This window comes from Panthera uncia, chromosome B4 (assembly GCF_023721935.1).
Source record: "Panthera uncia isolate 11264 chromosome B4, Puncia_PCG_1.0, whole genome shotgun sequence".
NCBI classification, from domain to species: Eukaryota; Metazoa; Chordata; class Mammalia; order Carnivora; family Felidae; genus Panthera; species Panthera uncia.
This window is the reverse complement of record NC_064809.1, coordinates 92,715,005-92,729,215: the sequence shown is the minus strand read 5'-3', so window position 1 is coordinate 92,729,215 and position 14,211 is coordinate 92,715,005. Positions and strand designations below refer to the sequence as shown.

Sequence of the window (14,211 nt, the reverse complement as noted above, 5' to 3'; positions counted from 1 at the left end):
CCAACTACAAAAAGGACCAAGCAATGTCCACTGTGAGACAGAAACATGGCACTGGATGAAATGCACACAAAGCATTGCAGGAAAAGGAGAGAAAGAGACATCTCTCTGGGCTGCAAATAAGAAACTGAATCCACTCGTTTTCCATAATTTGAGGCCATTATTTTATTTTCCCGTTCAGTTTTTTTTTTTTTTTTTTTTTCTCATCTGACAATAGTTTATGAGTGCTTTGTATGCCGGGCACGGGGCTCACTGCTGGAATCTGTGAACAGCACAGATGAGGCCCCTGACTATAGAGCTCTCATTGGCAGAGAGGGAGCAGGGCCAGACAGCAGATTTTTAAGGGACATGACTTGGGAATGCCTTGAAGTCTGTGAAGGAAATAAACAGTATGTTGTGACAGAGTGACTTGGCAGGACAAGAAACGACTTTAGACAGAGAAAGCATTTCATGTGAGCCTTGTAGGTGAGGGAAGTGTATCCCAGGCACCCAACAGAAGTTCTCAGCGTGTTTTTGGAAGGGAATGAAATGAGCAACAGATATGGATACACCTAGACCCTGAATAGAATTGCCTCGATGTTACTGTTTCTAGGACAGTCTGCCCTCTGCACATCTTCCCTTATGTGCTCATTAATGTCTAAAGTTCCTCCATCAAGAGACAGCAGTCTTCACTCCCAGAGAATAACGAAGCTTAAATACCCACGGGACAGGTGCCAGTGTGACTAAGTTACATAGTGGTAGACATGACTGTTAACACCCTTTTCCCAAGTGAGGATCTACCAATATAGATTTGGGTAAGAAAACGAATGAGGGAACTGAGAACCTACAAGAGAGCGGAGAGGAAGCAGAGAGACCCAGGGGAGGATGTTATGGGATAAGGGGCCTGGGTGTGATGGGCCAGCCTGGAAAGGGCTGGCACCTTTTGTGAATATATTCAAGGCCATTCATAAGGTAAGTTATGAACTGTTTGACGAGTTTTAATTAATCATTTCTGAAGATTTCATTTCAGATGTTTATCAGGCTATGTGTGGTGAGCATATGGAAGCCACCACCTGTGCTGGTTTGTTTTTATTTTCGTTTGTACCACATCTCTAGACCACATGCCCCTCTACGTAAGTGCCCTGAAATGCAGGCAAGATCTGACTCTGCAATGGGTACCACTCACCCATATGCCCAACATAGCTCGTATTCTCACCTGTAGGCCAAGTGCTTTTGCTTGTAACTCCTCTGTCCTTAGTAAAGGTTTTCACTGTGTTTAAGTCCCAGCTTCTGTGAGTAACCTCCGGGGATCCAATCGGAACATGACAGACAGTCTCTGGTTCAGCTGGAGTCCAGCCTCTGGGGACTTCGATTTTTATGAGCTGATTCTGTACAACCCCAATGGCACGAAGAAGGAAAACTGGAAAGACAAGAACCTGACAGAGTGGCGTTTCCATGGCCTCATTCCTGGAAGGAAGTACACGCTGTGTGTGGTAACTCACAGCGGGGACCTCAGGAACAAGCTCATGGGGGAGAGCAGAACAGGTAAGGAGCTCTGTTGCCAAAGGCCAACTATTGGTAGGAAGTAGCTTCTAAAGACACATTTGAGTTATGGTTTTAATAAGAAGAAAGAAAATCAATAATGGAGTACCTCGTGCTAGCTCTTGGGAAGGCACTATGCTACAATGGATAAAGGAAGCAGACCTTAACCACTGTTCCTACAAGATCTAGGAAAAGGGTCTAGGTCCTTAACTTAGCTCTGCCACTTACCTGTGTGAAGCTGGGAAGGTCATTGAACATCTCGAAGTCTCAGTCTTCTTATCTGTAAAATGGGGATAATCATATACGTCATCATTGCATTGCTATTGGCAATGCTTCCTAAATTTTTTATCTCCCGGGCATACACCGATAACATTAATCTGTACACCACCCTGGGATCAATGAACAGAGCTATCTGCAACTGGGCATAATTGTGGATTGTAGCCCTCACACCTCAAAATCTAATGGAACCAATACCTTTGCACACTTGTAACCCATTCAGGGCTCACCCATGCTCCACAGCACCTTGGTAAGGAATCTCTCCTTAGGAAAATTAAAGAAGATGCACGTAAAACACTTGAGGACTGCAACTGACACATAGTAAACACTATAGATAGAAGCTTCTATTATATTTTCATATTATTGCTTCCTACAAAGCACCTTAAGGTACATCTGATGTCACCCAGCTCTCGTCTATGCTATGGCATAGACATGTTTATGTGATTTTTTTCATGTTCTCCTACATGCAGCCCCAAGTCCTCCCAGTCTTATCTCATTTGCTGATGTTACAAACACATCCTTGGCCATCACCTGGAAGGGGCCACCAGACTGGACAGACTACGATGACTTTGAGCTACAGTGGTTCCCCAGAGATGCCATCACGGTCTTCAACCCCTACAGCAATAGAAAATCGGAAGGACGCATTGTGTATGGTCTTCGTCCAGGGAGATCCTATCAGTTTAGTGTCAAGACTATCAGCGGTGATTCCTGGAAAACCTATAGCAAACCAGTATCTGGATCAGTGAGGACAAGTATGGCATGTTTTACTACTCTTGGTTCTCAGATGGAGTGAGGGGGAAGTATGTGTTGCGACTTCTTACTCCAGCGAGGCTTGGTTTAAATCCACATTTTTACTTGGGGTTGGTTAGGTTTGAATTCAGGCATAAGTTTGTATAGACGTCTTCATTCCTTCAACATTAACAACAATGGGCAATAAAGAGGTTGTCTCTGCCCTCATGGAGCTTGAGTGGCAAGTGTGACGAAGTAAGTATTTGGTTCTGTAGAAACCCATGGTAGGGGCATCTGAGCCAACACAAGAGAGCTTCCTGGAAGAAGAAACTTCCAAATCAAAGCCTAAGGAACTCACCAGGTGGATATGGGGAACGAAGTGGAGAATATTCTAGATAGACAGAATAAAATATTCCAAGACCAGGCAGGAGAGAGGAACAGAAGAGGTTAGTTGGCCAGAGCATAAAAGGTGAGGATTAAGAGAATCAGGTCATAAAATGTCTTGTGAACCACAGCAGTGATTTCAACTTTCTTCTCAATCAGTTGGAGCCACCAAGGGATTTGCAGCCAAGATCTCATAATCAAATTTGCACTATAAGAAGTCACTCTGGGTACAGTGTAGAGAATGGATTGAAAGGGGCAAACTAGAAACAGAGGGGTCAGCTAGGACATATCGCTGTAAATCCTAAAGATAAAAATACTTTGGCAATGAAATATATATCAGTTCCTTCCCAAAGGCACTTTGTAATAGGTACAGCAAATCTCAAAGAACAAACGTTTTCAGTATAGAAACCTCAATCCACATATTTATTTTTCAGTAATACCTATATATGTCATTTCTACAACCAGATCAGATAGTGGTTATTTATAAAAATAAATAGTTGAAAATTATAAACTTAAGCAAGTAGTTGTTTCATCTATTCAACAAACATTAATCTTATAATAATTATAACTTGTACTCCATAGTGTATCCAAAGAGCAGTTTGTTTTTTTTTGTTTTTTTTTTTTTTTCAACATTTTTAATTTTTATTTTTGGGACAGAGAGAGACAGAGCATGAACGGGGGAGGGGCAGAGAGAGAGGGAGACACAGAATCAGAAACAGGCTCCAGGCTCCGAGCCATCAGCCCAGAGCCTGACGCGGGGCTCGAACTCACGGACCGTGAGATCATGACCTGAGCTGAAGTCGGACGCTTAACCGACTGCGCCACCCAGGCGCCCCTCCAAAGAGCAGTTTGGGATTAAATAGTTGGATGTCAAGAGAAATTTGTGAAAAAGAACTTAAGAGTTTTAATTTACAGCGAGCTCAGGATGGGTTTTCAGTGGCTTACCGTGGGCTGTATAACCAAAACAGGTGCTCAGGTAAGAACTCAGTAGAGGCTGGACTGATTAAATGGCTTCTGGAATACTGTATTCTGTCCTGGGTGCTGGGATTTAAGAGTGGCATTTACAAAATGGAGCATGCCTACAAGGAGAGCCGCTGGCGAGAAGAGGGACTCAGTGCTGTGTTTTATGGGGAAGGGCTGATAGAACTTTAAGGATTGCATTAGTTAGGACTGGGTTTGGTTGTAACAGAAAACCCATCATAATAGAGGGTTAAGCAACAGAGAAGTTGATCATTCCCACGTGGAATCATTCCACTACTCCGTTTCTCACACATCTGCTCCAGCCACGATGAACAATCTGCAAGCCCTGATCTTCCACCTTCCCCCCCTGGGTGCCTGGGTTCATGCATTTCTCTGCCTGAAACACCCCTTTCCCAATTCTCAGCGAGGTGTCCTCTCTGCCAGAAAACCTTTGCCAACTCCTGCCCACCACCGACTCTGAGAAGTTGTCTGGTGCTCCACCCACCGCCTTCTTTCTCCATTTCTTCTGGTACATTCTCCTTGCCAACTCGTATTATGGCTATTTTGTACTCCTCTACCTTCCTAGAGGTTAGGGCTAATGCCTTATTCACTTCTGAACTGTTCATGGTCTCTAGAAGAGCACCTTGCCCATAGCAGGTACTAATTTCTTAGTGAATAGGGATGTGACCTGAGGCCTTAGAAGGCATGTGGGATTTAGGGGCAGAAAGGAGGAGGGAGAAGGAACTGAGGAAAGAGGTTGAAGCAAATTTCTATATTATTCTTTGAGCAAATTATTAGAATTATGGATCAGGCAGGATATTTTTAAAGACTTTCTCTAAGGCTGAACAGAGAAGATGTCTTGATTTCCAGCTGTGATTAGTCTGAAGGAGTTCAAAAGATTAAGAAGCAGTTAATGTTTGAAAAGACACAATTACTGAGGCACCTGGGTGGCTCAGTCAGTTAAACTTCCATCTTCGGCTCAGGTCATCATCTCTCGGTTCTTGAGTTCAAGCCCCACATTGGGCTGTCTGCTGTCAGCACAGAGCCTATTTTGTATCTTCTGTCCCCCTCTGTCTGAGCTCCTCTCTCACTCTCTCTCTCTCAAAAATAAATAGAAACATTTTTAAAAGACACAATTATTGCTTGCCTCAAAGGCCAATTCCTGTATCCTGAAAAATCTTCAGATTGATTTTTTTTCTAAATCATTCTTATCTAAACTGTTATGACTTAGCTGATATTTTAGACCTTGATATGTAATAGAAATTCATTCAGTGGCACAACGATACGGAGTATTGCAAAGTCATGATTGTTAAGGAGAGTCCTATAACGAAGGAGGAGGTGTCAGGAGAAGGTGGGTTGAATACCAAATCAGAGCAACAGGTGCTTCTCTGTGAGGGATTGATTACTAGGTCTACACATAGTTCCTAGTCGCTCATCTGTGATCTGTTCTGCAAGCAGGGCTTAGAGCTTTCTGCTGTGCAAGCACACAAGGCCTGCGTCTGGAGGGACCCTATGCTTGGTCTCATTTTCTGTTGTCACCATCTTGAAATCTTAATAATATTTTAAACATGGGGCATTGCATTTGCATTTGGCACTGGACCTTGAAAGTTACATAGCCAGTCCTACCTACAGGGTGTATGAACCAATATACAAGTTTAATTTGGGGAGGAAGGGCAGGTGGAGAAAAGAGAAAAGGATTACATTTATAACAGGGACTATGAAAATCCAACAATGAAATGGAAGAGGGTTTTTTTTTTTTTTTTCTATTTGGTGTCCTAAAGGTCAAACATAAGTGTCTTTAGCCTTATTTTTTCAATCCCTCCCCTCATCATGCAGTGTTCTTGTGAGTCTTTTTGATGCTTTGATGCCACTGATTAGTGCTGTCTGAAAATTGTTACTGTATTTTCTGCTGGGATCAATAAAACAATGGGCAGGCTTTTTCAAATGAATTTTGTCAAGACTTTTGACTCCTGGAATGAAATAGGGTGGTCTAGACCCAGATTTTCAAGAATTTCCTCAGAAATTCCAGGGGACAAGGGGCAAGGTAAGGAAAGTCTTAGGGAGGTCACCCCAGCAGAGCACCCCTGACCACCAAGGCACGCTTAAAGCACAGGACCAGCGACCCTCTGATTTAACATATCAGGGAACTGAGACCTTTTTTTTTTTAAATATATTTTTTAATGTTTATTTATTTTTGAGAGAGAGACAGAGACAGAGCACAAGCGGGGGAGGGGCAGAGAGAGGGAGACACAGAATCCGAAGCAGGCTCCAGGCTCTGAGCTGTCAGCACAGAGCCCGATGTGGGGCTCAAACTCACGAACCTGAGATCATGACTTGATCCGAAGTCGGACGCTTAACCAACTGAGCCACCCAGGCACACCGGCCTTTTCTTTTTTCTTTTTTTAATTTTTTTTATTTTTTATTTAAAAAAAAATTTTTTTTAACGTTTATTTTTGAGACAGGGAGAGACAGAGCATGAACGGGGGAGGGTCAGAGAGAGAGAGGGAGACACAGAATCTGAAACAGGCTCCAGGTTCTGAGCTGTCAGCACAGAGCCCGATGCGGGGCTTGAACTCATGGACCGCGAGATCATGACCTGAGCCGAAGCCGGATGCCTAACCGACTGAGCCACCCAGGCGCCCCCGGCCTTTTCTTTTTTAAATGGCTCAGCTGCTAATATTAAAATTCAAAAACTACTTATCCAAATCGTACAGTGTAGCTTCCTAGGATGTAGTTAGAGATGTAGGCATGCAGCTGGTTGGGAAAGCCTATAGAGTTTGGTTATTAATGTGCACGGTCAGGTCACATAAGTGCCTTTCTGTCCAACTGTATCTCTTACTTCTTGTGGTGTCATTCACAACAACTAATGAGATCAGCTGCCATTCACTGGGTCCCTACTGGGTCCGGCACTCTGTTGGGCAGAAGAAAATGAACGACCATAAGCATAGCAGGTGGAGGAGCGTGGTGTACATGGGGAGCCAGAAGCAGTTTCGGTGCCTGGAACATGTGTGTGAGCAGGAAAGGCAAAAGTGGAAGAGGGGGACAGAGCCAGGGCCTAGGGGGTTAACAAGTAAGCAATGCCGTTTCTTAATTTTCTCGTAACAGCTAGTATTTACTGAGCGATTACTCTGCCAACCACCATTTTCTAGGTGGCTGTGCCTGGTTCTACTCCCTGAACCATCACAGTGATCACAGGATCGAGGTGCTCTTGGTCTCCCCACTTTACAAATGGGACACAGACACCTTACGTAACTTGCCTAAGAAGTCACAGCTGATAAACAGAATTTGAATTCTGGCAGGCCGAGCTGCATTTTTAATCTTTTGGCTATTCAGCCCCACCTTTGATCTGACTCCGCCCCTTAATTTTAGTGCCCCCACTAAACTTAGTTGTGTATTTGTGTTTCTGATCACTTTGGCACCTGGTGATTTTCTAAAGGGACAGCGTTTTAATTTTTAATGTTTCGCAGAGTGTGAAATTCCTTGGGAGATCCATAATAATTTTTTTTCTTGAAAAACAATCCAAGTAAATTTTGAGAATTATTTATTTAGACCTCAGAGCAAGTAGGGCCCAGAGGAGCTGGAAGAAAAAAATACGTCTCACAGAGTTGTAAGAAGTGTCTCCTCCTTTCTCTCCTTTAGAGCCAGATAAGATACAAAACCTGCATTGCAGGCCTCAGAACTCCACAGCCATCGCCTGTTCTTGGATCCCTCCTGATTCTGATTTTGATGGGTATAGCATTGAATGTCGGAAAATGGACACTCAAGAAGTTGAATTTTCCAGAAAGCTGGAGAAAGAAAAATCTCTGCTCAACATCATGATGCTGGTGCCCCATAAGAGGTACCTGGTGTCCATCAAGGTGCAGTCGGCTGGCATGACCAGCGAGGTGGTTGAAGACAGCACTATCACAATGATAGACCGTAAGTGTTTCTGGACGCATGCACTGAGTGAACACCTTGTTGTACCGCACCCATCACTGCCACTCACTTGCATGCAGGTCGCTTCCACATGAGCAGGCCTTGTTGTCTCTTGGAAAAGAGAACCTAGAAGCCTTCAGGGAATGGAGACATTTCTCTGTGTCTGGCAGCAAACAAGTTAAATGATCTTAAGGTACTTGAATGAGTTAGCCTTTAAATACGTCACTTTGCCTGATAGAGTTAGAGCTATAATGGAGCTTTTAAGCAGTTTGGTGCTATGACTTCAGGAAATCCTGCTAAGGTGCTGCCTCTTTCATTAGGTTTAACGTGCCACTGGCACATCACTTCCTCTGCCTGCTTTCCTCTAGGAGAGGAGGAGGTTTTCTGGATCACAAGCTTTCCACACAGACATACACACGCGCGCGCACACACACTGAGGTCGGTGCGTGGAGACCTTCGTTTCACTGATTGTTGTTATATGGAAAAGCAGAGTTGTGACTCCCCTGGGTTCCTTCTCCATCCTTTTTCAGGGCCCCCTCCTCCACCTCCACATATCCGTGTGAATAAAAAGGATGTGCTAATTAGCAAATCTTCCATCAACTTCACTTTCAACTGCAGCTGGTTCAGCGACACCAATGGAGCTGTGAAATACTTCACAGTGGTAGTGAGAGAGGCTGATGGTAAGTGATCACGGATTATCTGCTAGCAGTAGGACACGGGGACTGCTTTCTCAAAGGTCACCGTGGAGGCTCTTTCTGTGACACGTTTGGAAGAGTGGAAAACTTAAATCTTTATATAATTCTGTCCCCTCTCTGCTGGATGCTGGGAGATGTAACAAAAACTTTCAACAATAAAGCCTATTATTCACTGGGTTTAATTATTAAAAGGGTGGCTGATAATCATAGCAACCACAGCAGTAAGTACAAATAACTATCATTTATGGAGCCTTTCCTATGTGCCAGGCACTGCTGGAAGTGCATTGCAGGGATTGACCTACACAGCCTTCTTCACACTCATTCAATGCTGTTCACTACTTGTTTTGTTCGGCCATTAAGCGGCAATATGCTTCAATGCCTTCCCCGCCCCAATCGCAAATACCTCAAGGAACCACACCCTTCCAAACCACTCACCAATTCACAAAGAAATATTCAAGAGCCGAAAAGAGGGAAAAGATGATCATGAAAAGCATCCTTCCTTTCTCTACTGAATTGCCAGCAGTATATTCCATTTTCTAGTCTATGAAGTCATTCAAAGTCTACCTAATTTCTATAGGCTAATAGTTACGACAACGTTCCATAGGGCCTCAAGTACGATTTTTAGAGTTTATCACGTCAGCATTTGTCAAACCACCTACAGGAGTGTCGTATTTGCCACCGAGGGCTTGTGCACTATTTCTCCAAAACGGATGTTTGTGTCTGGAGTGGCGTGGTATCTTTTACACGTCTTCTGTTTTTTCAGAATTGTTTAAAAGGTTGCACATGAGTTTCTTAAGCATCTCTATTTCAACACATTTGTGGACAATGAGAAACTTTAAAGCTGACAAGTGCTGGAGCAGCTCCTAGGCTAAATAGTGCTTTAGCTCACCGGGTGTCTAACAGTCTATGTGCTTTGACATGTAATTTAATTGTACTAAAGTTGGTTGTGCGTAACTAATTAAATAATTTCAACGGCCAGTGGTGCATCCCAGATTTCCTTACATCTCATAGTTGGAGATAAATCAGCAAACTGTGGAGAGATTTTAGATTTAATGAAGATGTAGTGAAGGTGATGTTTTACTACATGAATGTAAGGCAGTGACCAAAAAGAAGCCATACCCCAGAAGGCAGCCTTGTGTTCTCAGGCCATGTGGGTTTTGATTATTGATGTCCATGGAGCTGGGCTGTGCTTCCCTGGTGATCTAAGATAACAGTCCATCTCATGTAAATGTCATTCATAGCATATATGTTCATCTTAAAGGCAACATTCCTTTTCTTTTTTTCTTTTTTAATTTTTTTTAACATTTATTAATTTTTGAGAGACAGAGAGGGACAGAGCATGAGCAGGGGAGGGGTGCAGAGAGAAAGGGAGACACAGAATTGAAGCAGGTAGTCTCCAGGCTCCAAGATGTCAGCACAGAGCCCGACACGGGCCTTGAACTCATGAACCAGGAGACCATGACCTGAGCCGAAGTCGGACACTTAGCTGATTGAGCCACCCAGGCGCCCCGGCATTCCTTTCAGTTACTGCCAACAAGATAATATTTCCAAGACCCACTCATTTTGAGCAAATTTTACTAAACAAGAGTCCGGGATGTGGTGAACCCCCACAATACCGCTCCTTGCGACGCATCGTAAATGGTATCCTATCTCTATAATATTTATCTTCCTAATTATGCTTTCCTCCAGCCAACACAAAAACGAGTTTGCAGTGCCAAAACACACAGCAGGCTGGGTGGACAGAGAAGAGTTCTGGGAAGCGTTCCGCACGAGGGGCCAAATTCGAGCCAGGATTAAACTGTACTCAAGATAACAGAGAGCTGTACACGGAGCAATTATCTGACAGGGTGTGGCCCTCGGAGCGTGCCTTTGGGTGACTGCTCTGGACTTGAACTTGATTTCTCTTATCTCTTCCCTATTTCCTAGGTCATAGGGATTTCCTTATTAGCTCAGCTACAATGGTCATTGACAAGGTAGAGAGCTTGTCTAGTGGGCTGACTCACAGTGGGGAGTGTCCAACTTTCTGGTGTTCTGGAACACATTATTATCAGATGCAGTGAGTTCACCTCTCAAATACACACATTCTATTTCCTAGAAAAATGACAGGGTGTGTGCATAAATATACGTACGCGTGTGTATAAAATTTTGTATCCACACACTTTAATTTTCATTCTAGGGGAAGTGAATTAAAATTAACTTCGTTAGGAGAATTTCGCAGCCTCCTTCAAGATCAACGAGTCTGCACTTTGGAGATGACCGGTGATGGTGGGTGAGAGGAGGCAGATGTAGAAACCTAGTTAGGAATCACTGAAGTCACGAGAAAGCCAGTGCTTCACTGTGGGTTCTCTCCCTCCAGGCAGTGATGAGCTGAAGCCAGAACAACAGCACCCTCTGCCCTCCTACCTAGAATACAGGCACAATGCCTCCATCCGAATGTATCAGACCGATTACTTTGCCAGCAAATGTGCCGAAAGTCCCGACAGCAACTCCAAGAGTTTTAACATTAAGCTTGGAGCAGAGATGGAGAGCCTGGGTGGAAAATGCGATCCCAATCAGCAAAAATTTTGTGACGGACCACTGAAGCCGCGCACTGCCTACAGGTTAGATGTATTGTTTTGCAAGAAGGGACATGCTGCACTACTGGGTCCTTAGCAGTCTGGGCATCTGATGCACTTGAGCTCCCGTAGATTAATAACCAGCACTACAACAGCGTTCTACATGTTACTGGGTCATTTATAAAAGTTGAATTCCTGCCCCCGTTCACAGGTAATGTGTAAAGAAGGCCGGCCTTCGGCACTCTGCAAAAGCTCTAATTCATTATATGAAGAATTGAAGGTTCTTAATAGATTGTTTTTTCTCCTAACTTCTTTAGTACAAATAAAACAACTTCTTTACTATTTTAATGACTGCGAAGATGTCCAAACAGAAAAATTGAGTGTAGGGAGACCCAAGAAATATGAAGTTTCATCTTCTACTTCTAGTGAGGGTTGTAATTACACATATTTATTTACCTTCTAAGGCATAAAAAGATGAAGGTGCTCTTTGGTCCAGACAGAATTCTTGAAGTCGAAGGCCCCTTAATGAATGGGAGTACCCTTTCCTCCTGCTAGGATGACAGATGAAAAGGAGCAGCTGTTTGCTTTGGCCCTAGGAAGCACTATGGCAGCCAACAGGCCCTTTCAGTCATAGGAATTGGCAGTGCCCTTGGTCTACACTGTGCTCCCCGAAAGCAAGTGTGAGCAGAAGTACACAGCATCCCAAGCCAGAGTCCTCAAGAAAAAGGGAACCTTGGCTGCCATCTTGGATAGAAGCTACAAGCATCCAAGATCAGTACTTCTGCAGAGAATGTGCTGTCTCTCTTAGGTGTTGGCAGAGCTGACATCCAGCCAGTATGGCAGCCAGTCAGGTTCTTTATGGCGAGTTGGTCAGTGTCCAGGTCTTACTGACTCTTACATATTTTGAATATCATCCCTGAGTCTCAGCAGAGACTTTCCTACATTCTCCAAAAGGAGACAATGACATGGCATCACACCTGAGAACATTCTCAGCCCCTCCCTGGAATCAACACAGGCAGGCCAACAGTTTTCCTAAACCAGAAAACTCACCTTGGGCAGGAACTCTGTGTAACTCCCTCTGCCCAAGACTCACCATAAAAATGTGATTTCCACCCTAGCCCAGGTTGGCATCTTCAGAGTAAACTCATACGATCTTATTAGTGAGGTGGGCTCATGTGGTCTTCTATTCCAGAAGAGACCATAGGAGCCTACCTGAAGGAGGTGAGATCTCAGACAGAACAAAGGAGAAATGTGAGGGAGATCAGAGCCCTGGAATCCTTTAGTTCCTGTAAGAATCAAGAGATGCCTCAGCTCCTCGGTCACATGGACTCAAGGAGATTTGAACAAAAGTCTCCCAATGGCTCTATTCGATTTGTGAGTTGGAAAGTGGAGGCTGTTTTTTGTTTGTTTGCTTTCTGAAAGAGAAGGAGAGAAGATGACTGAGTCACTACTACAGTTAAGAGAGGGACAATGAGAAGCTGTAGATGGCTCATGTCTGTCCCAGAGCCTACCGCTCTCCACCACACTCCTTCCCATTCGTAACGGCTGCTGAGGGCCTGGGAGAGCCTGTACTGAGTTCACGCGCTGCCACTTAGCTGTGTAACCTTGGAAATGGCATTTCAATTCCCAAATCCTCATTTCTCTCATCTGCAAAACAACACAGGGCTGTCCTGAGGAGGAACGTAGATGATCCATCAAACCTGGTCATGTCCCTTCTCGATTAAGGCCTTCCAGTGGTCCCCAATCACTTCTAGGAGTAAATGAAGATTCCAAAGAGGGCACATAAAGCCCTCACCTTCTCTCTCCTGCTTTGCCTCCTACCATCTGTCACAAGTACACCCTGCCTTTTGTTAACCCTTACTTGGAGTTCCTTTGACAGTGACATGCGTCTCTTATACCTCTGAGCCCTCACACATTCTTTTCACTCTATTTGGGATGCCCTCCCCTCCCTTGACTGGCTGGTGCATCCCTTCATACACTTCAGAAACCAGCTCAGCCCTCAAATTACCCCAATCAACCTGTCAACCCACACTGGGCAGTTGGCCCTAGCTCCATTTCCACAGCACCCAGACTCTTCATCACTCTAATCCTCACTTACCAGGACTTTGCAGCCCTTTGTTTGGTTACTTACCCCTTTTCACTAGACTATGAGAGCTTGTAGTCTAATAGAGACAAAACAATATGACAAATACCTGGCCCCAAAGAGGCACTCATTAAATGTTTGTGAACAAATAAGGGAATGACCCAAGTTGCTCTATCAGTACTTACACATTTCTTATTATAGCTTGATCAACTCATGCCATACTTACATGTTTTCTAGAACACAGCTTCCCTATATTTCCCCACATTTGGTTCAGTCCTGTGAAAAGCATGCCAGGCAGATAATGCTTGATAAGAGGAGGCACAGCCTTTCAAAGTATGTGGGGGAACCACACACTACGTGGTATCCTGTGTGATGGCTGCTGACCCCTAGCTTAATACAGTCAGAATTCTACCTGTCTCAAGATGATGGTCACCATAGTGACCCTCAAAGCTATCAGGCATCTTTTTTCCAGAGATGAGAGAGAACGGGTGGGGGGGGGGGTGAGGGGAAGAGGATTGAGACGAAATGGGAAATGCTAGGTTTAGCTGCTTTGCAAGTTTATTATGTCAACGAATGTAATGTTTCCCATTTGCTACTGGGTTCCTATTACTGGGTGTATAATTAACTCCATTCCATATGGGAAGAGAAAGGGCAGATCATGATGGGTGGGAGGCATTTTGGAAGTTAATAAAGTGCTGATCTGGCTTTGTTTCTATTCTAGAGTATTTTTATAATGTTTATTTATTTATTTTGAGAGCACCAGCACAAGAGAGAGAGAGGGAGACAGAATCTGAAGCAGGCTCCAGGCTCTGAGCCATCAGCACAGAGCCCGACACGGGGCCCGAACTCACGAACTGTGAGATCATGACTTGAGCCTAAGTTGGACGCTTAACTGACTCAGCCATCAAGGCTCCCCAGGCTTTGTTTCTATTCTTTTTTAAAAAAAAATTTTTTTTTAAACGTTTATTTATTTTTGAGACAGAGAGAGACAGAGCATGAATGGGGGAGGGCCAGAGAGAGAGGGAGACACAGAATCCGAAACAGGCTCCAGGCTCTGAGCAGTCAGCCCAGAGCCCGACGCGGGGCTCGAACTCAC

The 14,211-nt window shown here is 44.2% G+C and overlaps 1 protein-coding gene across 1 annotated transcript in view; it reads left to right on the top strand.

Moving 5' to 3' along the window:
- The window catches only part of PTPRB (protein tyrosine phosphatase receptor type B), a 115,423-nt gene that overhangs the window by 76,113 nt on the left and 25,099 nt on the right, over positions 1–14,211 (top strand). The window contains exons 17-21 of the mRNA XM_049626702.1: positions 1,258–1,521; positions 2,265–2,546; positions 7,507–7,785; positions 8,313–8,462; positions 10,834–11,128. Coding sequence (XP_049482659.1) covers positions 1,258–1,521; positions 2,265–2,546; positions 7,507–7,785; positions 8,313–8,462; positions 10,834–11,128 — 1,270 coding nt within the window. The remainder of the gene's footprint in view (positions 1–1,257; positions 1,522–2,264; positions 2,547–7,506; positions 7,786–8,312; positions 8,463–10,833; positions 11,129–14,211) is intronic.